Consider the following 27996-nt stretch of genomic DNA (forward strand, 5'->3'; position numbering starts at 1 on the left):
GCTGTCAAAGACCAGGCGTCAGGCTAATAGGCTAGTTCGCAGTGCTTTAAAATAGTGTTCCTCTAACGCGGGCAGAATGCGAAAGCGGTGTTCCAGTTTCAAATTCACCTATATGCAAAAGCGTCTTGACTGTTTAACCATAACTTAGTTTCCAGTTCAACACCCCGTCCTCCTAATATCCTTAACCCATCTTCTTGACCCGGAATGACCCCGAATAGCCCCAGTTTCCATCGTTTCTATCATCCATTCATCCATTACTACAGATAAGAAACGAAGAAAAACTGCTCCCTCTTTTCTGAGCTACGATCAGAGACCCCGCGTGACTTGTAAGCTGTCAATGTCACGTAAGAGACAAAGCAGTCCTAGTGTATTACGACCGAATTACGTGGATCTGAGCTATAGTTATCGAAATACTTCTTCCTTCTTTTGACCGTTCAACTTGCGAGGCAGTCGCTTTTGAGGTCCAGAGCGCTTCCCTAATGTGAAAGTTATTCATTCCAACTACTAGCCGTTTATTACAGAGGTGAGATAGCTCCCGAAATCTATCCACCACCACCAGCTAATGATGGCAGGTAAATCGAATGACCGGGCTCTGATGCCTCCGCCTGCGTCCCCTTCCCGCTCCCCACGTCGCTCTCAAAGTTCACAACCTCGGACTGACATTTCCAACGCGTTCAGTGAAAGTGTCAAGCTCGAGGTTATCCGCATGACTGGTACGTCTTGTTGGAGCTGTGCAACCCCGGACCCTGAATTCGCCCACGTGGTCGCACAGAAAGATGGTCAGGTATGTATACAATATCCTCATACATTCCTACATTGGCTAACCAGCCTCAAGGCCCCTTATTGGATCCAAGCTGGCTTATTCCCATTTTCATTCAAAACAGCGGTCAACTGTATTCCGCTCTGTCCGATCTGTTATAGTGCTTTTGACCGTTCTTCTGACCCGTGTTGGGTATTTCTACCGACCAACTTAGCGTTTTTTATCATGTGGGAAATGAAAGACCGGGCCCGACGTGCCCAAGGGGTGGATCCATCTGACCGAACAGTACCGACTATCGCGCAGTACCGTGACCATCTCGCCTCCCAAGGCCTAGTTTCACAAAACGCGGACGGAGGACTATATCGGGGGTACTTTTTGAAAGACATTTTGCCTCCAGCGTACAGATCCATCAGCCTTCTTAAGACCCTTGCTACCCCTAAGATATGGCATGGGCACCCTATGGCTGCCATTCGAAGAGGGATCGCTATATTAGGAAGCGCCCGTTGTTATGCACTTGACCGGACTACGATTGATCAACTGGCCACACTGCGCCGTTTGTATTTTGACGACATGAATCTCATTAATGAGAGGCTTGCAGAAGCCTACCACGCTCCACCTAAGGACCACAAGAGAAAGAGAAGCGACGACGAATCCGACCATGATGATCAAAAGAGCCCCCCCACCGACACAGATATTCACAGAATCGTCCAGGATACCCATAATATTGGGGATATACAGGACACACATCACGTTTGTACTCTGCCTGACTCTTTGGTCATTGATATTCATAATGAGGTCTATGCCAGTAGTAATTGGGTTCTGGGACCTAATGCTACGGGAAATGATGCAATAAACCGATTTGCGCCATTATTTGAGTCCATGGATGTTGTTAAGCTACTCAGTTGAACCCCAATGACCCAGGATCTCATTTTGAAGACGATTTCAAGATGAGACAGGGCTTTAGGAAGGAATAAATTTAGAATAGCAATGGCAGAACCAGAAGTCGTGCCTGGTGGGCTTCCTAATAGTACAGTGCTACAATTTGTTTAAGAACGTACTCAGGAAAAAAGGTCGTTATGTGAAGCATTGAGCTGAAGTATAGAAGATAGAAAGAGAGAAACGGGAGGTATAGAGTGACAGATCGGGGGTTGAGATGCACGTAGTCATTCTGAATCGTCGATTCAGAATTCTTTGACCTTTTGGCCTTGTGGAATATCAGACTCCTTTGAATACACCGGGGCGTAGCGACGCATGATTCCTTCTGTAGTCCAATCAAAAGAATTGAATGTCGGTCGGGAAGAAAATGAAACCAGGGTCTGAAGCTCTGTCAAACATAACATGGCATGTTGGGCAGAGCCCAATACCATTCTCGGGACCCTGTAAGAGATATCGCCAGGGCCCGATATTCCACAAGGCCAAAAGGTCAAATAATTCTGAATCAACGATTCAGAATGCCCTGGTCAGGCCTATATAGCTTCCCGCCGTTACAGACCCCTTAAATCGAAATTAATCAGACCGCGCTGTTGGAGTAAGGGTACCTATAGAAGCTATCAGTAAATAGTAACAAAGAGCATCCTAGACACTTTTGCTTACGGATGGGGCGCTCTTTGCAATTACATGAGCTACTTGTATGATCTCAGTGCCGCATGCAAAGCAGTTGTCGTTCTGTCTCTGGACTTCAGCTTTTACAAGCTCAGAGAAGTTTCCTGACGAGACTTCGCTTTGAGACGAAGACATTCTCAGTCTTTTTACGGGCGACGGGGGTGGGAGCGCTGGAGGTGGCATGTTAGGCCGTGACAACCGTGAGAACGACATGCTTGGTGGGGCAATACTGGGAGTAAGCTGTAACATAATAGAGAAGACTCACAGAGACAGATCAAGATGCTTTAGTAACTCCAAGTCGCGGAAGTCACAGGCAGGGGCAAATGGTGGTCGTAACTGCTTCTTTGAGAACTTAGCAACCTAGGAAACCACGACAATTACCATAGACTTTATACTCAAAAGAAGGAGGGCCAAAGACACGTTCGTTCTGCTGCTACACTGAATATTGGCCTAAGTTTGGACCAAACTTTAAAGGATCTTCTCTCGACCGTAAGAATGATCTCAGTCGTCGGAGTAGTGCTTTGCCACTAAATCACGAAATGATGAGGAAAACACGAGATGGGTAGCTCAACGGCACCACGAACCAGCAACAGACCAGTATTAAATGTGGTAGGAGAAACTGCGACATAGTCCAGGACTCCAGCAGTATGAGAGGTGGTAAGCGTTGCTCTTGCAGGTTCAGATATCTGCGACGAAATCGACCTACAATACATGACGAGAGAACGATCCATGGGAAGAGGAAGGAGAATGGTAAGCTAAGTAGAATGTTATATGGTCTTGGTGAAGATTCACGGTGAAGGCGCTAGACCACTTTTGGAAGGACAAGAGTATGGAGGTAGCTGCCTCCCATCTAGCTGCACTAGCAGCAATGAGCCGATCATACGCCGAACAGATCCCGTCTTGATGGTCTATATCTGATATCAATCTGTATATCTCTTCTACAGACAACGCGATCCGATCTGTTCTGTGAACAGCCATACAAGCCTCGACATGAGACGCGGTTCTATCCCGCAGATCCTGAAGCAATTCAACCAGGCATCTAAGCAGCTGGAGCGAGTCTTCTTTCCCAATGCTGGATGGCCTTACGTTTCGGACATTATTTCCCACTACATCGTTGGCTATCTCTTTGGCTTCAAGAACGACTTTCTCGATTTCTGCGTCCTTTGTCTTTGCATGTTTGCACGCCATCGCAACGAAAGCGTACCCTTGACTGTGGCCCGATGAGAAGGTTGTCATCTTCAGCAGCTATCTCAAGTTTCTGGACATTGTTGCCGTGGTATTGAAGCAGCAGTCGGACGTCACTTGTCTTCGTTTTGATGGCACCCTCAATGACACACACAAAAGCAGGCCGTCCGAGAGGAGTTCACTAACGGGACATCTTCCGCACCCTTGCTTGTTACTGCAGGATGTGGTGGTACAGGTATTAACTTACAACCGGGATCCGTCATTATCCAGATGGAGGTCTGGTGGAACATGAACCACGAAAGACAGGCCTATGCACGTTGCTTGCGTCAGGGCCAGGACAAGATGGTCAAGGTTTACAAGCTCTTCGCGGAGAACAGCAATATCGACATCATGATCTCGAAGTGCCAGGTTAGAAAAGACAAGCTGAACAGTCAAGTTATGAAGCCATTGGTTCGCAAGGACGATGACCCTTTGATTATCCCCGCTCTGCATAGTTGATTCTTTGATCTAGAATTTTCTTTTGTACTCCTATCTAGGGTGGCGACTCGCTATGTGTCTTAAGCCTATGCGTTGTGCGTTTTCTTTACATTGAAAAATTGCTTGGCATGTCCAGTGCAGCTCCCACACCACAATCTAGTCACCAAAGAAATTTATCGTGCTCACGTTAATCTCCATCTTCCACATCTAAGCAACTACCTCATGGATCCCATTGCGACGAGACGGCCTTCGTGATGGTGACAAATGGCCAGTATGTTTTCCCCGGCACATGGCGATCTGAAGCCCGTTGATTCAGCCTCTATATCCGGATATATGAAGCAGGTGTCACTTAGCCCCCGAGAAACGAATCCTTATTATCAATTCGAACTGCCGCATCATACGGTACTATCAAGGTCAGTTAGCTGAAATCATATCGAGCAGATAAACTCATACCAATAAGGGGGCCTGAGCGAGTGGCCAAGACGAAGGTAAATTACTCCGCACGAAGCCAAGCGCCGCTGTCGCTGAGTGCGAGAGCATCGCAATGAACTATTTCTTGGCCGATGAGAACGTGGGAGACTGGCATCTTCTGATTCAAGAACTCATCAGACACGATCCACTTATGAGTCGCTTACAATTCCCGATACCATTAGAGACCCCCGGTTACTTGCTGGTTGATTGCTTACCCTCTCGCTTCGATCACAGCTCTTGGCATCTGGCGATAACATCAGTGGCACTGTTCCGCCGCCTTGGCGGACCCCTATGTAGCTGTTCCTTCGAATAACATGGACACAGGCTTAATTAGAACTATGATACCCGAGATGGCCGTACAGAAAACGCCAAGTGCCCTAATCTCAGCACTTCCGGCACGTTGTTCGACAGCTGGTCCCAATTGGGGAGCGTGGAGTGAGATGCGCTATTTTGAATATAATTGACCAAGTATTTCTAGGAACAGAGAGCTGGAGATATTCAGGGGCCGGCATGCCGGAAATTGGTGGAAGGATCTATAAAAGCTACACCATGCGCACCTGAAAGACCGGCAATTAACGTGTCCCTTTAACTTTTCTGTTTTTAAGAAACGTCTATCAAGATGCATATCCGCACTGCCATCACTGCGGGCGCGGCCCTTGTCCAGACTGCAGTTGCAGCTTCTGTCCAGGCAAAGAACGTTATTTATATCGTTCCCGATGGCTACGGGCCTGCGTCGCAGAACATGGCCCGCGACCTTATGTCTCTGGTTGATAGTGGCACGACTGGCAGCAACCCGAAGATTGATGAGCTTCCAGTGGACGACCTGGTAAGCCGGTTCTAGTCCTGACCTGGGGATTATGAGGTTGCAATTCGGTGCTAAGTTCTCTCTCAGGCTATCGGACGTGTCAGAACCCACTCCGCCAACAACATGATCACCGACTCGGCTGCTTCTGGAACCGCGTATGCTGCCGGACACAAGTCCTACAACGGTGCCATCTCTGTCACACCCGATGGCCAGCCTGTAGGTTCCATCCTCGAGGCCGCTAAGCTTGGAGGCATGAAAACTGGTCTCGTGTCCACGACATACATCAGCGATGCCACCCCCGGAGGTAAAATACATTTTCCTCACCCAGCACTTAATCCGCAAACGTTGCTCATCCTCTGTAGTCTATGCAGCTCACGCCGCCAACCGTGGATCTATGCCCCTGATCGCAGAGCAACAGCTCGGCTATAGCCATCCACTCGGCCCCATGGTCGATCTGCTTCTCGGTGGCGGACGTTGCAACTTCTCGCCAAACAGCACAGAGGGATCCTGCCGTACGGACGATTTCGACCTACTGACCTACGCAGAGGAGCAGGGCTTCACCGTCGCCACGAGCCGCGAAGAGTTCAATGCTCTTGGGAAGGGTCAGGGTCAGGCAGATCTACCATTTCTGGGTCTTTTCAGCGATGGCAAGTCGATCAACCCTCCTGACGCAGGGAGGGCCAAAGCTAACCGATCACAGAAAGCATGCGCTACGAAATGGATCGTCGCGTCATCCAGGACGAACCTTCCTTGCTTGAGATGGCCGAGACAGCCGTGAATGCTCTCCACCGCGCCACTCGTCGCCGGAACAAGGGCTTCTTCCTCATGATCGAGGCCGCCCGAATCGATCACGCCGGGCACGACAACGACCCAGCCAACCACGCCTTCGAGACTGTCATGTACAACAACGTAGTAGCCTGGGTGCGAGACTGGATCGACCAACACCCAGACACGATCATGTTGTCTGCCGCCGACCACGAAACCGGCGGCCTGACCCTGAACGGCTACGATCCGCTCCCTCTACGCAATGCCACCCACTCGCGTGCCTACCTCCAGTCCGTCTGGGACAACGACCGCCCGGCCGACGTCGACGAGCGGGACTTCCTTGTCTCCGAGATTCTCCCCGCTTACGGGCTCGAGAACGTCGAAGACGCGGACATCCAAACCATCCTCGACGCAGACAGTATCGGGGCCGGCATCGCCGCCCTTATGTCCTCTCGCGCCGGCGTTGACTGGTCGACGGGAGGCCACACCTCTGTCGACGTCACTCTGCATGGTTATGCCGCTGGTCGGAAGCGCCAGGCCCTGAAGGCGGACCTCGCCGGAGGTTGGGATAACACTGAGCTCCCTCGCTACATTGAAGAGGTTCTCGGTCTCGATATGGACGCCGTTACCGAGCGGCTGCGCAAGGCCGCTGAGGAAGACTCGTCGTGGCTGGGCCCGCGCGAGCTAGCTCGTCGTGACCTCGGGGGTTGCGATCACTACCACTAGTTAGTTATCCTGTCCTGGATTACACTTTGCAATGGATGCAGGAAGAGGCCGTGAGAGATGGGGAATTGTACAAAATGTAATATACGCAGCGCGACATGACGCAAATTGGGAGGATGGAGAGTGGTATAACAAGCCAGTAATATAATCTCTTTGTATTTCACCAAGACATGAATAGACACTGTTTTTCCAGACAACAGCAACCATACATTTGTCGCAGGTATAAATGCTATCCATTGTTCTTAGACACGACTTACCAGCTCAATCGTATTCCCGGTCCTAAAGACACAAGCTGGGGTTAACTTCTGCCAGATATCTAGCCTGGTTAGTTATACTAAGCATATACATAGGCATTGCCTTCATACCAGTGTTTTGAAATGCCCAGAAAGGTCGACTTTTATTGGGATAAGTAGATAAGCTGTCAGCGCTGGCCTGACACATATAGTACCTGAAGTTCTAGAAAGGTCTATTTAGAAGACTAATTCTATGGATAGCTCCATGATAATAAATTACCCCAGGAGGCGAATAAAGCACAAATGATAGATACAAGGAAATCATTATAACGTATACTTCGAAACCTAATAAAACCCCCAGATGCTATTCGGGTATATAGCCATAATACAAACACAAAATGATCTAATCATACCCCCTCAGAGCCCTAAACTCCATATATCATATATCATATACCACCCAATTACACATAAACCCTTCTACTTCAACCCCTCAGGCAATGATTATCCGTCGGCATCTCCACCGGCTCCAACTTACGCGCCGTATCATCCAACTCCGCCGGTCCCACCATCCGACACCCACTCTTATCAACAGGTACCTTATACCCTATAACCGAGTTTTCCATAACTTTCTTCCTCCTAAACCGTCTCGCGATCAAGATCCCCATAAGAGCACCTACAGTAACAGCCAACGGGATACCAAGTCCTAGGGTATTTATTTATCTATGTAATTTGGTTTTGTATTTGGATTGTGTAAGGGATATCAAGATATTACTGACTGAGGATGAATTCGGCTTCGTCTCTAGCAGGACGGCGTTGATGGATGGCGATAGAGATGTAGCCCGTGGGAGTGCCGTTCCATGTAATGTTCAGGTCCTGTCCGATGTCGTACCACGGATTGAGGTCGAGAGTATTGTTTTTTCCCCGGAGGTGGTGGGACAATGAAGTAGAATTGGGAGGAGACGGGCAATACGAGCAGGAAGAATAGTAGGACGCCTAACTGGCACACCGAGGTCGTTGCGGACTTAGGGCTCTGGGGTTTAGAATTAACCCTAAGTAACAACAAAAGGCAGGCGAAACGGCAGGGCGCATGAGATGACCGCAGAACTGGCAACTACCGAGACGGATCCAGAGTTACTTACAGGACACAGTAAGTAAAACATTGATTGTCTAACGTCTTGGCAGGGCCACCAGGGTCTCAGTTGTCGTGACGTCGAGTGGAAACGCTAAAATACGATGTCTCATTCGTCGTACTAAATTAAGAACGTTAGTGCTTGACTGCGGAATCCATTCATCTTCAGCCCACTCTCAGAAAAACAGACACGCTTACCAATTTTTTTTTATTTAATTCCTGCAAGACTTCATTGTCAATGCAGACAAAGAACTTTCCTCTCATCCCTGCTGGACGTCGATAATGAACCGTTTCATATGTTCGGGACGAATGCTGGGCGGCAGCGCCATCCTGCTGTCAACCATCATCATTGTTTGGATCGTGTTTGTGAATCCCCCACAGACCCGAATTCTCCACAGTTCGTCTCCTCAAACCGTCTCGCCCACGCACAATTCGTCATCGCCATGGAACCCCAGTGATGTCCGATGCAGCGGTCTCCTCGACACCTCCCACATCCAGGTGGTAGTCAAGACGGGATCAAACATCATCTACGATAAGCTCCCCACGCAACTCCTCACAGCCTTGCGATGCTGCCAAGACCCGCTCATTTTCGCCGACTCCGAGCAAGACATCGGACCCTACCATGTCTACGACGTGCTCGCGAACGTCAACGAGACGTTAAAGGCCACCCATCCTGATTTCGCCTACTATCGCACCATCAAAGACTACTTGTCCTCAGGCCGGGACATCCGGCTCCTCCGGACCTCGCGCCAGGCCGCCTGGGACCTGGACAAGTACAAGTTCATCCACATGCTCGTGGAAACCTGGGAGCGACGCCCGGGCCACGATTGGTATGTCTTCGTCGAGGCCGACACGTACCTCTTCTGGGGAAATCTAGTGCAGTGGCTGGCGCGGATGGACCCTGCCAAGCCGCTCTATCTGGGCTCGGCGGCGACGTTCCAATCCGAGAAGTTCGCCCACGGAGGAAGCGGGGTGATCCTCTCGCGCGAAGCGATGAAGCGCGTCTTGGACGGAGATGCCGATCTGGCTGCTCGATATGACGAGCATATGCACGACGAGATCTACGGCGATTACGTGCTTATGAAAGCCCTGAAGGAAAAGGGCGTCGAGCTGAGTAATAAATGGCCCATGATGCAGGGCGAGAAGCAGAATACGCTTCCTTTTGGGCCCGGTCCGAACACTGGGTCCCGACATGGGTGTCAGCCATTGATTACTATGCATAGTGTTACGCCGGTGGATGTTAATGCGATGTGGAATTATGAGCAGCGGCGGAAACATCCACAGGTATGTGTTTCGTTCATTCCTGTTAGAGGTGAGTGAGTGGATGGCTAACGATGAGCAGGAACCGCTTCTTATTGGTGAACTGTATGACTATTTCATGGGTCGTGCGCTTCCCTCGCAGCGCGATGATTGGTATAATCTCTCCGATGACTTGATGTTCCGCGCGCCCGGTGTTGAAGGACAGAGACAGAAGTCGCCCGCGGATATGACCCCGGTCGAGAAGGAAGCGTATAGCTCTTTTGAGCAATGTCAGAAAGCGTGTCAGGAGCATTCCAAGTGCTTCCAGTTCGTTTACCACGACCAGACTTGTGGATTCTCCTTCTCCTATCGGCTGGGATACCAAAGAGATCCGGAAGGTGATGAAGGACCGTATAAATCCGGGTGGATCTTGGATAAAATCGAGAAGGATCGGGAAGATCACCCTTGCAAGGCACCTGAATGGCTATAGGACGCAAACAAGGCTCGGGGTAGCCCTTGATGATATCTGTTCTCACCAGCGACATCCGACACCACGGATGGCTCCGTCGATCGGTTCAAGATGACCATGGGTCTGACTCAGGGAACCACCGACAAGACGCAACTACGAAGTTACAGACTACAACATACCACCACCGATGTGTACGTCGTGGTGGCAGACGCGTGTATATCCAACTGTGAACCACCGCGAGCACAAACACGCGCCCCATTCCGATTCAGCGGCAAATCAATGCATAACGGCCAGTCTCTTTATATTGTAGCAAGTCTAACACTGTATATAGATGTATATAGAAGCGTTCCAAGCGATGCCTTTCAAGTATTTTTCCCCCCTGATTGACTTCATCTCGTAAATTCTAGTAGGAGTGATGCATATACATGAACGTTAAAAAGTAAAGGGATAAGGCAGCAGAGTTAAAGAGCTCAGTTCTTGCCACAGCGCTTATACGGGCTACCACAGTCAATTACTGCACGCCGACACATACCACCCTGGAGAAATTATCCTAATTGTCATTGTATCATGATATACACTCTCTTTCCAGAAGACAGTACTGCTGATTAGATAAATGACGTCATACTATGTACTGATCGATGATAAGTCAGCAATTCTGCCCAGGCAGAATTTTCACACGTTGTCTTAGCATTTATGGATTATGGCAGTATACAAGGGTTCGTTTTGTTGAGTCCTCGATCTAGAGTGGGTCTACAGTTGGCATGGAGGCCTCATCTTCACTCTCTTTAGTATCTCAGCTGTGTAGTCTTCTTCAGAATCCAGACTTCCCCGCGCAACTGACATCTGCGATTCAAGCGTCAAAAGGCAGTCCTAGGAAAGATTTGGAACACGAGCAAACGAATAGCCACCTTTTCCTCCGTATTGAAGCTTCGCTTTTTTCCGGTGTACCATGTGCATTCCAAGGTAGTTCTTGGGTTCTGGTTGGTCTTACTGAATCAGATTAATGCTGCAGTCTGCCGATACCATGTGCTAACTGGCCAGGGTTGCGTCGACCTAAACAATGAGCGTGTTGTACCGTTGTCTCAGTTGACTCCAAATGTCTCAGAGATAATTGTACGATGTTCCCTCCATATGTGGCTTTTCGGTAGATGGTTAACCTTCCATATAGTGCGACAAACGAGATACCACCGCCGCTCCGGAAACCAACCAAGATGACCATGGACCACGTTCCCTTAAGCGAAGAAAGACCGTTAGTGGTCTTCGCTTGGCTCCGCATACCCAGGATGCTGCCATTATAGGGACTGAATCTCAGATCGACGGCTGTGCTGCATCAGATTCAAATGGGATGACTGACGATGCTCAAAAGTCGTCTGTTCGCCAGGTGCATAGTGACACCAGGTTTCCCCAGCGCAAAAACCCAAGCAAAGATACATCTGCCCCAGTTCTAGAACCAACGTCAACCGACAAACTCATCGCGGGTATCTGGAGACAAGTGTTTTCACCTGTCAAGCTGAGTCGATTCCATTCTGTATGCCTTCTCGGGCTGAAAAGAAAGATGACTGCCTGAACTAACCAACTCAGGTCATAGAACCCGGCATAGACATCCGCACCGGCGTTAGTGGAGAGGTATGTTATATCGTGCAACTATTTGCGTCGTAAAACGAAGGGCTTCAACTCGAGTCTCCTGAGGTCTTGGTAGGTGAAGGAAGAGTACGATAACTAACTGTCACCAGGTTTTCCGGGCAGTCAACACCCTATGCTTAAAATACTATAACCAAAGTCAGTCCTCTCGCGCGCTTGAGATGATAGTACAAGCCTACTGGATTGAATGTTACGAGGCTCGTATTGCTGTTCTTCGCTTAGAGAATCCTAACCTGTCGGCTATGGAAATCCGAATGATGGGCTTGAGAGAGGCCTGTGCGGTTCTCAACTGGAAAGAAAAGGATCTGCGGAACCGAATGTATGCGATATACCTCTTGAACTATAAGTCGCCAAGCTAACCGCTACCTCAACTCAGTGCCATCTGGCGCGGATACAAGGAAATCAAAGATGCCGGCGGCTGGGCTAGTTTGATATTTGCAAGCGCCGGGGTATACCGATTCTGCAAATACCGTACTGGCTTTGGAGAGGGCTTTTCCACGCGCCTCCGACATATCCGGTCTAGTCTGGAGGTGGCCGCTGATACGTTGCATCCGGATTGGAGGGATCTACTCCAGGTGATTGGGCAACAAGAGACACGGCAGTACCATGGCCACCCACATGAATGGGTAACAGTAACAGGAAGACCAGCAGTCCCCTTGAGTTCAACATATGAGCATCTTCAGCTCCCAAATGGCTTCCATTTTCGCTTCATCGACGAGTGCGTGCTTGACATGGCTGCCTTTGGCACAGAGGATCCTCGCCGGGTTCCTGAAATAGATCCAGACGTGTGTTTGGTGTGCAAAGAAAGGCAGTCTGATGAGATCGAGAAGAATCATTGTTCATGTTTCTCCACATTGTTCGGGGGCGTGCGAAACCCAGTACCAGTACAGTTGTTCCATACAACCAGCGGAAAGAACAACGGAGTCATAGCTCGCAGTGTAAGTTCTGCCATCTTAACTCAAATACGGTTAACATTATCTTACCCAACAACGGATAGAACTTCGACCGTGGCATTGCCATTGGCGAATTCACAGGTCTCATCACTAAAGGCATCGAGGGTGTCGACGTAATGCTAGGTGGCACCCGCACCAGAACGTACCAGGTCTTCCAAGGCCAGATGGGCAATTTCACGCGATTCATCAACCACTCCTGTCGTCCAAACAGTCAGTTTCAGCGATTCTATTGGCGGGGAAAGGAACGCATAATTGTCGTCTCGCGAGGAGTGACGGCAGGAAGTGAGATCACCGTTGATTATTCAGATCATTATTGGAAGCAATTGAACAAGATATGTCTTTGTGGGGAACCCTGCTGTCGATTTCGGGAGAGAAGATAATAAAATTTTCAAAGCCTGATGCTTTCATCGATGTACACAGAGCTTCACGGAAAGATATCATGTAATGGAATGGGCTGCTCATTTTTATAATGTCAGGGAGGTCACACGGCGGGCCATATGGAGTCTCCCTGTCAGATGATGTGCAGTCACATGTTGCAAGGCATAACAGCCTCCAAATACCGTTTATTTTATATCAAACATTTAATACAGTAAAGGTTAAGCTGTACCCAAGTTATGATTCAGGATATTATCTCCTTACACATAGACACCTACAAACACTTACTTAGGTGGGCGTTGAATGTATAGACGACCTGCACAATATCTTCCCAACAACACATTAGCATGTAACTCTAATCAAATCCATGCAAATCCCTCCGAGGAGCAAATTTACTACACGGTTAATTACCGTACATGGGAATATATTCCTGTTTCCGAGAAAGTGGAGCAAAGATGGCGGATGATCTGTCCCGGAAAGCAAGGTACAGAGACATCCACACGCATTGTGCAGAAATTGGGGATTATATAATATGAACCACTCGACCGCTCAACAAGCCAGCAGCTGAGGAGCAGGTTACAGGTGGAGTTGAAGAGTCAGCGCCTGCCACAGCCACTAGACACGGCACATTTGTCCAGAGCATCACCCTCGACCGACGGATACCAGTCCGGACCAATCCAAAAGCCCTCCTCTACAGATGAACTGACACGCCCCGGCCACACGGGAAGCTCAGCCCAAGCTTCTACGATGGGTACATCCGCATAGCCCAGATCTGCAACGTCTGGACAAGTACCGGTACCTCCCTCTCGGGTCACATCACTATTAACTAAGCCCCTGTCACCGCGCAGCAAGCAGCCTCCATGATTGGAGAGACCGTTCACATTGCCACCCCAGTAGCCCATCTCTCTTTGGACGCTCATCTTGCTGCCTAGTTGGAGTGGAGCCAGAACGCTCGATCCTGTTGGAGGAAGCAAGCTGTGCGAGATCCAACGGAGGCAGGCTTTAAAGATAAGCTTATTTGGACATCGTCTATACAGTTATTCGACGTTTCTGCGATTGAAAGCCTTCAGAAATGCACAACAACTTTACAAGATGGTCGGATATCCTGCAGAAACTAGGGGAAGCGAGTATGAATGCACGTTAACCCTAGATCAGATCACGTGGTCTTTGTCGAAAAGACCTGTTCGGCATTAAAAGAGAAATTGACCGATGAACAGTGCATCAGATAAGCCGAAAGACGGTTAAGTCAGACTAACTCTGCGAGTGGATCAGCTTGAAGTTCGGACACATTTAATCAGTGCGCGAAATAGCTCGAGGTATGAATCGGACCACGCCCTAGCGGTTAAAAACGGTTTTGATAAATGACGTGGCCGTTCAGTTCGCGAGCACTGTCCTCGTCCGGGCCGAAAATCCATGCTTGATTTAGTAAATCGAACGAAGCAACTGCCAGGAAAATTTCGCACTCGATCGTCCGGCTCGCGCGCTAGAAACGGCAAATGATATCGTGATCGTCCCAGCGGCAGGTGCACATCCAGGACACCTTTAGATTGGACAGTTGGGAGGGCATGGGATGTTTGACGTGTTATTTCTTACTCATGTTTCCTCCAATATGACAGCAGAACAAGGTTTCCCCTTTCTACCCCTCCCCAAGAGAACCGTAAAAAAAAAGTCTCCGAACTGTCTCAACGTACTTTTCGCAATCGCCCAGAAGGATCGAAAATTACGTCAGCGGATATACGGCTTTACTGAAACAAAAGAAAAGGGCCAAGAACGGAATCGGACACTCGGATGCAAGTCCGAGACCGGGAAGAATTGCCTGATCCGGGCGCTTCCGCTCCGTGAGAGCCGCCAAGATGGTGCATTGCTTAGAAATATTATGTGACGAGAAGTGGTCGAGGTGGGAACGGTAATGGAAAACTCTGACCCTAAAGGGACACGAACAGTCCTGTGTCAGGGAGAAATATCCGAGTCCCGACCCGATGTATCCCTATAAGGCAATGATTGTTAGTAAGAAGGACTGCTCGTGCCGTACTACCACGGCACAACCCATACTATGTAGGGCACTAAGGGTGCTAGTCAATCAATCAAGCATTGACCGCCAAGAGCTACTGCAGTATGATGATTGATCAGCTCATCCGGTGGAGGCTGGTATGGGTCTTTGCGCACCTCACTAGAGTTGCACTACACTGGAGCTCTTGGCAATCACAGGGAGCAAATGAGCTCAAGATACTACTTCGGTGAGCCTGCATCCTGGTCGTTTTCCCATTAGCTAACATAGTAAAGTACTACCTCGTGGGTGAGGGACACTAATTTATAACGGTTGCTAACCAGAGCAATTTCGTTTGGCGATCAAGAGGGGAAGCGAAGTCTGTGATGTGGCCTGCAGACCCTGGATCCTTTTTGACTCATCGTCGGTCTATCATCGTCAAATCGGGGTCGCAATCCAGTACGAAGTTCCAGCCATCAATGAAATGTGGACAACTACCCCCCGTATCTCAGGAACTTCCGGGTCTCCTGCCGCTCCCTGCCGCGCTTCCTTTCTTCGACCTGCCTTATCCGACACTTCCGATGCCTTCCAGATCTGGTGACAATAATCCACAATGGCCGTCACTAACTATCCATGGCAGGTCATATGGCAAATCAGTAATATGAGGATCCCCCGACGTCGCCCTTGGAGAAAATTCTTCGAGATGCTTATAAATTGACTGAGCCCCGCTCCTTCCTCCCTTTTTCTGATTGAAGGTCCCATCTGGCATGGCTTATCTGACAGCAATATAGCTATTCTTAGTCACCCCAACTGTCATCCTACCTGTCTCTTCTTTCTCCCTGTCTTTTGGTCTTTCCCACCGCGACTTCCAATATCAACATTATGACGGAAACTCAAACGGTCTTGGCATCACGCCAGTCCGGGCGGAGCTCTGAGAGTAGCTCGCTGGATGCTATTGCAACCGAGAAGCAAAATCTGGCCGTGCACAGCGTCCCATCGACTCGGCCAGACTTACATAACTCCGCCTCTCCTAAGCGGTGGAAAACCTTTTGGACCGCTTTCCGGTATCTTCAACATCTGACCCCGAAGCAGGTCGATGACTTCATGGCATCTTATGTCATCTACAACCTAGACTGGTCCGATGAGAAGCAGATGGTCGAAGAGCTAGGGCCCAACTACCAAGAAAAGGTCGGCGATTGCCTCAAGTCGTACTATGGGGTGCTAAATCACCTCTGCGCTCTTGGCGACGTCGAGAAGATGTATATCCCACCATTCATGAGCAAGAAAGCGACCGTGCTGGAAAACCAATTATTGTATGAAGAGTCCATTGCCGAACATATTGGCCTTAAGCCCGGAGACAAAGTATTAGATCTGGGTTGTGGTCGCGGCCGCGTGGCTGCGCACATGACCCAATACTCGGGGGCACATGTGACCGGATTAAACATCGACCCTAACCAGATCGCCCAAGCCCGTTCCTACAACGAGAAGCTTGGGTTCAAGGACAACCGCTTCATCGTCCAGGACTTCAACAGCCTTCCTCTCCCGTTCGAAGATGAGACCTTTGACGCATTCTATCAGATCCAGGCATTCAGTCTGTGCAAAGATTTGCCCGCTCTGTTTCGCGAGATCTTCCGTGTACTCAAGCCGGGAGCGAGATTCTCTATGCTGGACTGGGTCAGTCTGCCTGACTATGATCCCTCAAACCCTGAGCATGTCCAGCTCATGCGCCGTGTAAAGCCTCTCATTGGGGCGGTGGGCACCCCTACTCCGAAGATTCTAGAGAACGCTCTCACAGATGCAGGATTCACGGTAACTCGCTCCGACAACGCGAGTGTCGGTGGACTGCAAGCCCCGTTGATCGCAAAGGTTGACCTCTACTTCCGGTCCATGCGACAGCTTATACTGGGTCTGGTCAAAACTCACGTGCTTCCCAAACACTTCAAGACATTAATCAACCGTCTATGTCTAGACGGAGAAGCATTCGTCAAGATGGACAACATGCGACTGGTAACGACGAGCTATCGTATCATTGCGCAAAAGCCCCTCCATTGAGTTCGTGTTGCCTCAGGACAGGACACTGGAGACGGACTTTGTGGACGGAAGAAAGTGAAGCGGGAAGATGTCTTAGCAGTCCCGCTTAAAAGGGGCCAATAGTCAGTCACTACACTCTCTTGGCGACCAGTTCATGTCCGCCGGCGGGACGAGACTCGTCATCGACCCACGCATTCCGAACGGGCGTCAATGTATGATCCATATATTGATAGTATACAATGTCTATGCATTGATACATCCGTGCTTAGCCGTGGCTTCCGTCTATACTACCACAACGGCCTTTCTCCAAGGGACTGTTCTACCGTATGGCGTTCTTGTGCCAACAGGTAAGTGATGTTCTTCCACCTCCACCTACGACATGTGGAACTGTACGAAGTTAGGTAGCAACCCTCTAACATGGCTCTAAGATAATATTTGAAGTACTGTATACCCATTTGCCCTAATTCTTCCGGGCTTTTTCATTTTCATGAGAACATGGCTCAGCGTATATATACCCTGTCCGTTCCATGTCGGCGTTCCTCTGGTTGAAGCCTTCGGTTTTTCATGGTCACTAAGTGGCCCATAGATCTATGGATTCTTCATTTTTCAAGGTTTGCTTGGCCCTGCTACTTTCCACTGGTGTTTGTTAGTTCTGCATACGGCTTTTGGTTTTTGTTCGGATACCCAATTAGAAAAGGGCCATCCACTAGATATTTATATACCTTAGATTAGTAATGTCAGCTTCGATTCACAAAGCTTGTAGAAATGCACGATGCGTTAGTGGAACAGATTGGTTAATTACAAAAGGAGAACAAAAATCAAATAAGAAATGAATAAATAAAATGAAGAAGGGATAAAAAATTCTACTCCATACAGTAGGAGAAAAAGCGAAACAGAAAAGACACCATGAAATTATATTAAGGAGGTTTCGGCCATTAATAGCAGAGAAGAAAGCTAGAAAGGACGGGATTTCCCTGGAAGAAGACAAGTTCAATCGGGAGAGGATGATGATTTGTCCGAGCTTCTCTCCCCTCCCGGTCATGCCATGTGCCCGGCCTGACTCGACTAGCAGGTGACTAAAGCTTTGCCAACTCCACTCATGGTTACACTAGTCATGAGCTCTTGCTCTGAAACCACCAGCTGAGTTCACCAGCTTCAGAGATACACGAAAGCGGATCAAACGGATAGAGAAACGTTCTCGAACAATGTACGGTAGTTTCCCACGAGTTGAGCACGGGTACGCCTATATATCACCCCCCATGGGTCACTCCTAGCGTGGCCCCCCACCGGGTCCCACCGAAATCTTTCAATAGCAGCCATCCATTTGGGCACGTTGTTGTGGATCTCCCGCCAATGGGCTGGCTGTGGTAGACCCCTCGTCTTATCGGTGCCCTTATGCCGGTTCCCATGGAGGGACAGAGTTCATATTTAAAATGTCACGTCAAACAACGGACGTTGGGCTTCCATTGTCAGAATGGTTCCTGATTTTTGAAGAACTTTGGCGGCGCTGGGAAAGATGATGTCGAGCTCCCATATTCGCCCCTGCATGTCGATCAATCCTTGGGGACCCGCAAGATCTCCAGCTCGTCGAGTCCGCTGCGAATACGCAGAGCTATCAACGCCGCGGTGGTTTCAATAAGAAGGTCTTTAAGATCTTCATTTTCTGGCCATGAGCCAAACTCTCTTCGACGCGGAGGATTGGCCTCTCCCCGCTGTCCGACGAGAAAGTACCGTCTCGTCTTCGACCCAGTCCTCATCCTCTAGTTTTGTGTCAACCTCATTTTTCCCTCTTCCTCCCATCAGCCCCGCGACATCGTCTCCAGGAAGATCGCGGCAGGCGTCATGCCAGTCTTTGTACGATGAAGTAATCCGATTACCACTAAACCCTGCTGTGACGATGTAGGTTGATTATCCTTGCTACGGACTCCCAGTGCGACCATCTAACGGGCCCGTACAGCTCATTCGTCCGAAGCCATAAACTCTTCAAGCTTCGGTACACATATATTGATATTCGCAAAGATGCCACAGGAAGTCTTAGGGCCTTAGAACTGGGAGGGGCTGTTGGCCAGCAGACGCCCTTTGTGCACACCTGTAAGTAACCAAGATTCTAACTACGAGGGCTTTATGCTGATTAAGAGCTTTCTACACCGAAGTCAACACGACGAAAATCCCCGTACCACATCTAGAACACCCCAAGCTGCCCGATGAACCCTCTCTTAGAATTTCATTTATGGAGGAACAGACCATCCAAACCGCCCATACCGTTTTCACATCACAGTTATCTTATACCTTTGAGGATTGGAACGGTAGGACTGACCGAATCTATTCAAAGTACACTTACTAATTCACACTACTAGATTGCGTGCAGTTTCAAGAACTCATACTCGCGGCCAAGCTCGTTTTCATTGCCGGAATTGCCGAAGCCAAATCCAAAGGTCGTGGAGAAGAATGCATCAGCCAGAATCTACGCATTTTACGCGGCTATAACGGCAAACAAGTGATTCTGTTCTTTGCCAATTCACAGCGAAAAGAGCTAAAGCGCTATGTCTCGCTTCCTGGTAGGTAGTTGGTAGAATGCGAAAGGGGAGAGCCCAGGCACTGACTGGCTTAGTGAATTGCATCGAAAGTGTCCAACCGCCGAAAAAGGCCGGGCGGCCGGTTGTGCTACAGCTTCTACCAAATTTTGACCACCTCTCCCAAATGAGAAGTCTCCAGATCCATTTCTTAGACCACGGAGGTATGTCCACTTCAGGTACTCGGGCCGAAGCCTGGATATTAACCGTTCTCCCAGATGGTTTGTCCTTCTGTCAATTTCTGGCAGACCACGCTAAATAGATACCATTCGATGATCATGTCTTTCTACATAATTCTGGAGTGAGAATATTGCATGGTTTTTTTTTTTTTCATACATTAGAGATTTTTTTTTTATCTGCAGGGTTTTGATTCCACGAAAGAGGTTCTGGAATCCGGTAAGAGTCGGAGCACTGGCATGCTCGATGGGCGGATTCTGTCGGAGATAATATTTAGTTTTCATGTCTTACGTTCGATAACACATATACCCCCAATGTACAGTCAATGCCATCATAAGCTATGCAAGCACGTGGCGCACGCACTGGCGTTGGTTCAAAGGAAGAAACTAATCTCGAGAATCACATCGTATCACACGCGTCCGGTGTCTCACCTGGGTTTCTCAGTGGCCGCTCGTGGAAATTGCGTGCATTGAGAGACGACGCGCATTTAATTAACATCCATGTCAGGAAGCTCGTGATCGGTGGGCCGCAGGAACCGCAAGAACCGCAGTCAGAACTCGATTACGCTTCTCAGAGGCGCACGTGGGAAAAGAATTGGCCCTTGCTTCATGTCCAGGCGGAAGCTAATGCAACACGTTGAGCTATCCGCTTCCACTCACACCAATGGTGGAACTTAACAGCTGTGGACCTCAACTTTAATTCTGTTCCCACCCCCACTCTCTTGTTTCTTGCTTCTTTGTACAGCCTTGTCGTTCGTCACTTAACCATGCCACCCTCATCTACAATGTTCTTCCCAGCTCAATCTGTCCTACCCCTATCCTGTCCCCCCCCCCCCCCCAATGTTCGAGCCGCATTCTTTATATCTGAGGTAACATCTTTGACGATCAATGGCCCATATGTCATAACTTATACTATGAATACCCGTCCTGTTAAATGAGCCGTTCCTTGAGATAAGAAACGCCTAGTGCGATAACATTCAAAAATGACGAAATTCCGCTCGAGGTTATATAAAACCGATCGAGCTAGGGATTTCGAGCATGAACAGGTGCGGTCTTCATCACATCCCACGAATTCGTTGCCGTCTAAATCTGACCGTCATGAATCCAGGACCGCCATGTCCGCATGCGACAAGTTTATGAGACCATCGATCGACAGGGTTATCAATGGATTGTGGTATTTGTGGCCGGGGTGGGCTTCTTCCTCGATGGATATACAGTCAGTTGAATATGAAGCGATTGGACTCGGTGACGGATCAATCATGACTAACACATACTTCTCCTCCCCGCAGCTATTTGCAAGCAACATGGCCTTCCCGATGCTATCCTACGTCTACTGGAGAGATGACGCGTCGTCCATGAAACTCACAAATATCAATATTGCCACATTGGCCGGTACCATGCTGGGGCAAGTATTATTTGGGTATCTAGCAGACAAGTATGGGCGGAAGAAGATGTACGGACTGGAGTTGATGCTCCTGATCACCTCAACCCTCGGTGTGGTCATGTCCTCAAATGGCGTAAACCATAGTATGAGTGTATATGCGTGGCTGATATGGTGGAGAATTGTGGTCGGCATCGGCGTTGGGGCTGATTACCCACTGAGTGCTGTCATCACCTCTGAGTAGGTGCAACTTGGTTTGTTTCGCACGACCAGCAGCTAACGGACTTACCAATAGGTTTGCGCCCACAAAGCATCGAGCGCGAATGATGGCATCGGTCTTTTTCATGCAGCCGCTCGGTCAGATCACCGGAAATATCGTGTCACTGATTGTGGTTGCCGCCAGCAGAAGCCAGGGGCACGAAGACCTGACCCGCACTGTGGATATCATGTGGAGGTGGGTCATTGGAATCGGGGTAGTTCCTGGTGTAGTCGCAACGGTCTTCCGGTTCATTATCCCAGAAAGTCCCCGGTTTCTGCTGGAGGTCGAAGACGACCCCATCCAGGCAGAGTTCGACGCAACTACCCTCTTTAACGAGCCGAACAACTCTCCCTCGATAGAAACAGACAGTTGGCACAACCTGCCCCTCCCAGCGATCTCTATGACGAGTCAATGCTTCTCTGATCGATCACCCTCGCAGACAGAGATTCTCCAGCCCGCCACTCTGAACTCCCACTGGCATTTGACGAGAAAGGACATCACACAGTATTTCTGGACTGAGGGAAATTGGCGCACACTCGCTGCCACCTCCCTCTCCTGGCTCTTACTCGACTTTGGCTTTTACGGAATTGGTCTCTCGAACCCACAGTTTCTTGCCAAGACATGGGGCTCCCTCAAGCTCCATGGTCCAGCACCTGTCTGGCAGACGGACGACACCCCGAACGCCGATGTCTTCAAGATGTTTCTTGATAGTTCGACCCATGCCCTTGTCATCCTCAACAGTGGTAGTTTCCTTGGGGGCTTGCTGTTAATTCTCGTCATTCACCGTCTTGATCGTGTGGCACTTCAAAAATACGGGTTCCTGGCGCTGGCCGCCCTCTTCATTGCTCTGGGCACTATGTTCCTGACCGTTCACAAAGAAGGTGCTGTGGCCGTGGCCTTATATATCATCGGCCAGGCTTTCTTCAACTTCGGTGGGGACTCTTTCACAAATCCAAAAGCAAAGACTAACAAGGAGTACTACAGGCCCCAACGCAACCACCTACATAATCCCCGCCGAAATATTCCCCACTCGGTACCGCGCCACCTGCCACGGAATCAGTGCCGGCGCTGGCAAGCTCGGCTCGATTCTCGTTCAAATATTCTCGTCACACTTCAACTTCGGTTCGGGTCTCGGAAATGAGCCCATCATCCGCCACGGCTGGGTTCTAATTGTCTTCAGCGTATGTATGATGCTCGGTGCGGTGGTGACACATTTCTGGATCCCCCCTGTGCAGCGACAGGACGGCCAAGGGAAGTTCTGGGGTGGGAAGACGGAGACCTTGGAGACATTGGCACTGGGAAGGATGGGATGGAAGAGTCGGTATGCTGTGAAACCGAGAGAAAGAGAGAGAGTTATATCACCGACCTTGTCGCCGGGAGGGTTTGGCTTATAGTATATAGTTCTATGAATATTGCATTGTGGATATGGTGTTTTGCTGGGTCAGACACTCAACTTGATCTTTCTTGTACATACACATTTAGACATATATCTTGGGGAGAAGGGTATTCTCTGAACATGATTGAATCCAAAAACAGAGAACAGAAAGATACATTGCCGAAGTACTGAAAAATACTGGGCTTGACAAAAAGGTCCAAGCAAAAATAAGAAAAGCAAAAAATGAGTGCATCATCCGTGAATCGAACACGGGCCTCATCGATGGCAACGATGAATTCTACCACTAGACCAATGATGCTAGTTCTTGAAAACCCTTTTCTTATTTAATACTATAAAGCAATAATTCTTTCTTCAAAAATACCCACCGGACCTCAAGACCATATACATACATAAGACTTTAAGACTGATCAGACCTTTATATTCATTTCAATCGAATGAAAATTCAAATACCTAGATATCTATTATTCCCATACCCATCAAGCATGTCTAGGAGTTAGAGCTGAAACTGCCTAAACTCACCAATTCTTGGATTTGAGTTGCTGGTGATATATATTTACCTACGGAGGGCAGCCCTCTTGTATGTGATATAAAGATATTTCGGTCAGGCTCATCGGCTGGACGCCCTGAAGAGGTCATATATGCTCTAATAACATTGTTATAATAGGGCAGGTACAGCCGTTGAAGTGATTTAAATGGGATCGTACGATTATGCGTTTCGGATGGTTAAGGGAATTTTCGGACACAGCACTTGGTGCTGAATCTCCAGTGTTCTCTTCCATAGTAGTGTGGTTATTCTCGTGGCAAATGAGTAGGAGTGGAGAGAAGGTGCAGAGTATCCAGGATGATTAACTTGGTTTCGTGGTCTGGGTTGCCTTAGCGAGCTCAGGCGGTTCGACTGCATTACTACTACGCAAACGTCGCTCCTTAGTTCTACTCCTGAGAATCGAAAGTAGCCTGTGGCAGCCATTCAATAGATAGGGACCCCGCCGCTGCCAACACCCTGCATATATCAAGATATATCACCTTGATCTCGGTTGGGTTGATCATGGATCAGGGCACGGTTTGAATGCTACAGAAAACTTATCTGGACAAATACAGATAGTCTGCCAGGAAGAGCAAGGGAAATTTCGATCCTATCTCGTTCATTTTGCACAATATATTATCGAAGCCATTATTTTCTGTTCACCTTAGCAAGAAGTATTCTCTCACTTCTAGAGTCTCCTATCATGGCTATCCAACAGGGAGACCTTCATACCTGAATTCTCACCCAATTACTGCACCAATTGCCAGACTCTAGCCTTGGTAAATGAGCGCGGCCAGTAGGAGATCTGTAGTAAACTCACCAGCCCGCTCAATGACCAGCTCATAATATGCAGATAGAGATGAATAACATAGACTCACGCGTGACGTAGCCACAATGTGATCCTCATCCTTCAGTCCAGCAAGAGCAGCCCTTGAACCGGGAACAACACCCGCAACTATGCGTGTACTGTTGCTCGACTTGTCAAAGCCAATTTCCAGAATCTCCTACATCGACGAATACAAAGACCAGTCTTTGTTTATTACCGATACATCGTGCAGATCTCGCACCTTACCTCTCAGCATACTCTGAAAATCCTCCGAGACATCCATATCCTCTCCTAGCAAAGGACGTAAATATTCTAACCAGTCCCTTGCCAGAACCTGTTCCCCGCGATGCCAGCGTTTACCCATATCGACAATTATATCGTCCAAAGGACTATTCTGGTCGATTCCAAAACGACCAGTCATCTTCCTGAGACGGCTATCAATCTGCAAAAGATAGACACAGCCACGCACGTATGGGATCCGCTCTGCATACCAGTCATTGTAGAACTCGTGCTGGGCATCAATTGCATCCATCTCAATTCGTGGGCTTGTACCGTATTCGAGCAGCACTGCGTTCAGTCTGTTGTGCAGATATTCCAAGCCGCGAAGACCGAAACGATACGGAAGGAATATCGAGTAAAACTCCGCGATCCCTAAACATCATCAGCTATCACCTTCCTCACAAACCACAAACACCGAAAACCGGGCTTACCTTCAATATACCATCCATTATCATACCCATCCGCCTCCGGATTCATAAGGGAGAAGCTATGTATCATTTCATGAGAAAAAAGCGCAACCAAATCCTCATCCGTCTCCTTCCAACCCATCCCGTCATATTCAAGCATATAACTCTCCAGACACGAGCCTCCGCCAAACCCTCTAATAACCTTCCGAATAAACACGCGGTACGAAGCATCTTCCCGCTGAAAAAAACCAGCCAATTTCGGAAACAACAGAAAATTATACTGATTCAGCCGCTGCAAATTCTCTGGCAGCTCTCCAAACCAATAGATTTTCGCACCAAACGAGTCACTAGTACCGGGATAACTGTTTACGGGCCCAACCATAAAGATTGAATTTGAAACAACGTCCGGTTTCCCGTCCTTGGCTACCGGTCCAGGGCCCTCGCCGTACGACCACACGGCGCGCGTTCCTTCCGGGGCCCGTGCGAGATTCCAACTCGACGATATTGTGGTACTCACGCTCGACTGCCGCTCGGGGCAGGAACCATCTCCCGACGGCGCAGAGGCCGCCTTGATCACGACGCATGTCAACGCGTGGACCCATTGGGGTCGTGATGTCTACTTTTCGGGGGTGGACGGTGAATTGCAGAGTGACATCTCCGGAGGTATTGCGGTCCACGCGCCATTCTTGGTCTGGAGAGTTGCTTTTTGGGGTAAAGTAGATTTGAAGGGGACCGGCTTCGTCATATGCCTTGATAATGTTCTCCGTGAATGGATGAGCGGGGACATTTCCGTATTTTGTCTCGAAAATGAAAAGAGGTTCGTCAGCTGCGCAGCTTGGGTTCGAGAGGGTTTGCTGTATGGACAGGTGATGTGCGCCTTCGGTATCAAAGTGAGGCGTAATCGCTATTTTGAAGGTAAGGATGTCTTTTGCTGATCGATCTCTATGAGAATAAGTTCGGGAAACTTGACGATTAAGACGATTGACAGGCGTTGCATGCCTTACATACTTTACATGCTTTATTATGGTTTTATGAGTTTATCCGCTTGTCTCTACAACGCGGGCGTTGATCTTTCAAAACAACTGGGATTTCATTTATCTCACCAGGGTGGCAAGTAAATATGACATGTACGGCCACCAGTGTTGCGGATCATTCTATGCTAATAAGGGGTACTGCCTACCGGCCTGATCTTGGGCAAATATCGCATAAACCATGTCAAGTTCAAAGACGGCAGAATCAAACCATCCTACAGAATGCCGAACGGGTTTGCACAAAGGGCCAAACAGCAGATTAGAGAGTCTTTACCCGATCTCAATGTCGGCACAAACAAGACTACGTCCCCCAGATTAGCCTGGAGAACCAAGAGGAATACGTCTCTTTTTAAGCTGCAACTAGGGTTACATAAATCACAGACAATGTCACGGTCATTTACGCATCGGCTCACCCAAATCTGAGCGTTGCAGGAGCCTTACTTGGCTATCGGCTCTCTTAGTTCAAGCCCACGGTGTTCTTTGCCTATAAGCATATCATCGTTTCCCGTTACTGAACTGACCCTTACTGTCTACTAGCATCACGAACGACACGCAGCGCTGCCCCCAGCGGCGGAATAGGAACTACAGAAGCACCACCACCACCATGAACAATACAAACGGCCCTCATAGAGGAAAAGGCCTCCATGTACCGCAAAAGGTCTGGTCACAGTCGGAGAGAAATCCTCGCTTTATGGCAGGTATATCTGTCGAATCCACTGACCGTCCACGTCGAGAATGCCCACCTCTTCACAGCTCGCCCTTACCGGAAGTAACCCTAAACCTACAGAAATATGCGAGACATCACTAGGGCAATCGCAGCTACAAAGAAAGGACTGGCAACACAAGACATGAGCCAGTTCTATCTCCCATTCCAATACGACAACCGGACAAAAGAGAGGGTTTCTGGTGTGCCTAGCAAACCAGGATATTGTGCCTCGAAGAAGCGTCTACAAGATTACCAGAAAGTCAAATCCCCGAATGTTTTCTTCTCCCTTCCTCAACACTGTACTGAGTTCTCGAGGAAGGATCACGACGTAGCATGCTCTATGCTAGGTATTGAAAACTCAGATCTGTGCAGGATAAAAGGAATGAGACGATCAGCGTCGCTCAAGTTTTGGCAACCAGCACTTGTCTGGGCATGGGAGTTCAACCGTCGCCTACAAAGCTGCATCTTAGTAGACTCGGTCGGTCTCGGAAAGACATGGGAAGCAGTTGTTTGATGGTTAGTTGACTATGAACAGCAAGGGTTCATTTGATATTCCAGTGCATAGATATAGGTCACTTAATGGAACCTCGAGCTATCACTAAACTATCTTAGGGTATACAAGCACTACAGGAGGCAACGCCAAATACATGGCCGAGTCAGTTATGTCAAGTCACCCTACATCGAGGATCACGGGAATCAACAGACCAGAGCAGCTTCGCCAATACTTAGATTCTAAGGCAGAGGAATGACCATAGATTTCATTCAGCACACTGGTGCGATTACTTTAACTAATTTAACAGTCAAGACTGCAAGTTCGGGCACTGGGATGTAGTGTCTCGCGGTCATTGGTATGGCAAGAAGGGAAATAAAAAGGATTATTCCCATGGCTCGGTGTAGCTAATTACTAGAGCACAAGGTAAGGACTATGGAGACATATTATGAACCACCCTCCAGACTTTGTGATCTACAAGACGTAAAACTTTCCCGAAATCGAGAATCCCAATATTTCGTGAACGAGATACTCCCACCGCGCACGACTTCTACATAACAGAAGCTTGTTCAACTGTACCATCTTGCACCTGCAGACCATAAGAGGAAGAGGAGTGACGAGTCCGACCATAATGATCAAAAGAAGCTCGCCACTAACACAGACAATCACGGAATCGTCGAGGATGCCCAGAATACCCATTACATTGAGAATGCGCAGGACGCACATCATATTTGCACTCTCACTAACCCTTCGATCCTGGTTATAAACGTTCAGACCGACATCTATACCAGCACGAAATGAGTGTTTGGATTCAACGCTATGGGAAATGATGTGATAACCCGATTTGCGCCATTACTACAATTAAATCCACAGACGTTATCAGCTACTAAGGTAACCAACCACAGCTAGTTTAACGTACTTATACCGATAAATTAAACTTATGGCTGTACATCTCCTTTTTATTTAATCGAACCAGCGCTCCTCCTCATATCACGAATCATCATTCAACGCTGGTAATCTTTCGCCATCTTCAACATGTACTGAAGCAGGCCAAGGATATATCTCCACTTCCCAAGTCTATCGGCAGGTGTGTTGCTACTTGTT

At 48.7% G+C, this 27996-nt stretch overlaps 14 protein-coding genes and 1 non-coding gene across 15 annotated transcripts; 10 read left to right on the top strand and 5 right to left on the bottom strand.

Annotated features, from left to right (window-relative positions):
• Positions 1–565: 565 nt before the first annotated feature.
• On the top strand, positions 566–1666 carry F9C07_2201701 (uncharacterized protein; the record flags this gene model as incomplete). The annotated part of the gene is made up of 2 exons (XM_041285252.1): positions 566–784; positions 836–1666. 2 exons carry the CDS (start codon positions 566–568, stop codon positions 1664–1666), a joined length of 1050 nt encoding a protein of 349 aa, XP_041144395.1.
• A 619-nt stretch (positions 1667–2285) lies between these two features.
• Positions 2286–2750, bottom strand: F9C07_1390054 (uncharacterized protein). The gene has a single exon (XM_071508057.1). It carries the CDS (start codon positions 2609–2611, stop codon positions 2336–2338), a length of 276 nt encoding a protein of 91 aa, XP_071364955.1. The 5' UTR covers positions 2612–2750; the 3' UTR covers positions 2286–2335.
• A 602-nt stretch (positions 2751–3352) lies between these two features.
• On the top strand, positions 3353–4045 carry F9C07_2230642 (P-loop containing nucleoside triphosphate hydrolase protein; the record flags this gene model as incomplete). Its single annotated transcript, XM_041285253.1, has 2 exons — positions 3353–3562; positions 3710–4045. 2 exons carry the CDS (start codon positions 3353–3355, stop codon positions 4043–4045), a joined length of 546 nt encoding a protein of 181 aa, XP_041144396.1.
• A 1069-nt stretch (positions 4046–5114) lies between these two features.
• On the top strand, positions 5115–6791 carry F9C07_4767 (putative alkaline phosphatase; the record flags this gene model as incomplete). Its single annotated transcript, XM_071511264.1, has 4 exons — positions 5115–5321; positions 5388–5604; positions 5663–5947; positions 6001–6791. The coding sequence occupies 4 exons, from the start codon at positions 5115–5117 to the stop codon at positions 6789–6791; spliced, it is 1500 nt and encodes a 499-aa protein (XP_071364956.1).
• A 1641-nt stretch (positions 6792–8432) lies between these two features.
• F9C07_4768 (uncharacterized protein) lies at positions 8433–9879 on the top strand (the record flags this gene model as incomplete). The annotated part of the gene is made up of 2 exons (XM_041290738.1): positions 8433–9434; positions 9493–9879. 2 exons carry the CDS (start codon positions 8433–8435, stop codon positions 9877–9879), a joined length of 1389 nt encoding a protein of 462 aa, XP_041144398.1.
• Positions 9880–9969: 90 nt separating this feature from the next.
• Positions 9970–12832, top strand: F9C07_2230645 (uncharacterized protein; the record flags this gene model as incomplete). Its single annotated transcript, XM_071509865.1, has 7 exons — positions 9970–10164; positions 10900–10971; positions 11027–11386; positions 11440–11484; positions 11592–11818; positions 11876–12437; positions 12497–12832. The coding sequence occupies 7 exons, from the start codon at positions 9970–9972 to the stop codon at positions 12830–12832; spliced, it is 1797 nt and encodes a 598-aa protein (XP_071364957.1).
• Positions 12833–13423: 591 nt separating this feature from the next.
• F9C07_4770 (uncharacterized protein) lies at positions 13424–13747 on the bottom strand (the record flags this gene model as incomplete). Its single annotated transcript, XM_041285262.1, has 1 exon — positions 13424–13747. One exon carries the CDS (start codon positions 13745–13747, stop codon positions 13424–13426), a length of 324 nt encoding a protein of 107 aa, XP_041144400.1.
• Positions 13748–15696: 1949 nt separating this feature from the next.
• F9C07_4771 (S-adenosyl-methionine-sterol-C methyltransferase putative) lies at positions 15697–16866 on the top strand (the record flags this gene model as incomplete). The annotated part of the gene is made up of 1 exon (XM_041285254.1): positions 15697–16866. The coding sequence occupies one exon, from the start codon at positions 15697–15699 to the stop codon at positions 16864–16866; it is 1170 nt and encodes a 389-aa protein (XP_041144401.1).
• A 573-nt stretch (positions 16867–17439) lies between these two features.
• F9C07_1390275 (uncharacterized protein) lies at positions 17440–17991 on the bottom strand. Its single transcript, XM_071508058.1, has one exon. It carries the CDS (start codon positions 17885–17887, stop codon positions 17594–17596), a length of 294 nt encoding a protein of 97 aa, XP_071364958.1. The 5' UTR covers positions 17888–17991; the 3' UTR covers positions 17440–17593.
• Positions 17992–18201: 210 nt separating this feature from the next.
• F9C07_1390452 (uncharacterized protein) lies at positions 18202–19808 on the top strand. The gene is made up of 6 exons (XM_041290741.2): positions 18202–18744; positions 18803–18936; positions 18999–19151; positions 19203–19403; positions 19457–19582; positions 19637–19808. The coding sequence occupies exons 1-6, from the start codon at positions 18515–18517 to the stop codon at positions 19678–19680; spliced, it is 888 nt and encodes a 295-aa protein (XP_041144402.1). The 5' UTR covers positions 18202–18514; the 3' UTR covers positions 19681–19808.
• A 127-nt stretch (positions 19809–19935) lies between these two features.
• F9C07_4774 (uncharacterized protein) lies at positions 19936–20235 on the top strand (the record flags this gene model as incomplete). Its single annotated transcript, XM_071511265.1, has 1 exon — positions 19936–20235. The coding sequence occupies one exon, from the start codon at positions 19936–19938 to the stop codon at positions 20233–20235; it is 300 nt and encodes a 99-aa protein (XP_071364959.1).
• Positions 20236–20358: 123 nt separating this feature from the next.
• On the top strand, positions 20359–22911 carry F9C07_2149740 (inorganic phosphate transporter). The gene is made up of 5 exons (XM_041290742.2): positions 20359–20640; positions 20703–20810; positions 20884–21215; positions 21271–22166; positions 22219–22911. The coding sequence occupies exons 1-5, from the start codon at positions 20578–20580 to the stop codon at positions 22626–22628; spliced, it is 1809 nt and encodes a 602-aa protein (XP_041144403.1). The 5' UTR covers positions 20359–20577; the 3' UTR covers positions 22629–22911.
• On the bottom strand, positions 22858–22928 carry F9C07_t123. Its single transcript has one exon. It is a non-coding gene; the product is annotated as a tRNA-Gly (tRNA).
• A 995-nt stretch (positions 22929–23923) lies between these two features.
• On the bottom strand, positions 23924–25879 carry F9C07_2104638 (uncharacterized protein; the record flags this gene model as incomplete). Its single annotated transcript, XM_071508980.1, has 5 exons — positions 23924–24157; positions 24221–24630; positions 24690–25133; positions 25183–25569; positions 25846–25879. The coding sequence occupies 5 exons, from the start codon at positions 25877–25879 to the stop codon at positions 23924–23926; spliced, it is 1509 nt and encodes a 502-aa protein (XP_071364960.1).
• Positions 25880–26487: 608 nt separating this feature from the next.
• Positions 26488–26916, top strand: F9C07_2104639 (uncharacterized protein; the record flags this gene model as incomplete). The annotated part of the gene is made up of 1 exon (XM_071508981.1): positions 26488–26916. One exon carries the CDS (start codon positions 26488–26490, stop codon positions 26914–26916), a length of 429 nt encoding a protein of 142 aa, XP_071364961.1.
• Positions 26917–27996: the final 1080 nt, after the last annotated feature.

The sequence above is a fragment of the Aspergillus flavus genome, chromosome 3 (assembly GCF_009017415.1).
Source record: "Aspergillus flavus chromosome 3, complete sequence".
NCBI lineage: Eukaryota > Fungi > Ascomycota > Eurotiomycetes > Eurotiales > Aspergillaceae > Aspergillus > Aspergillus flavus.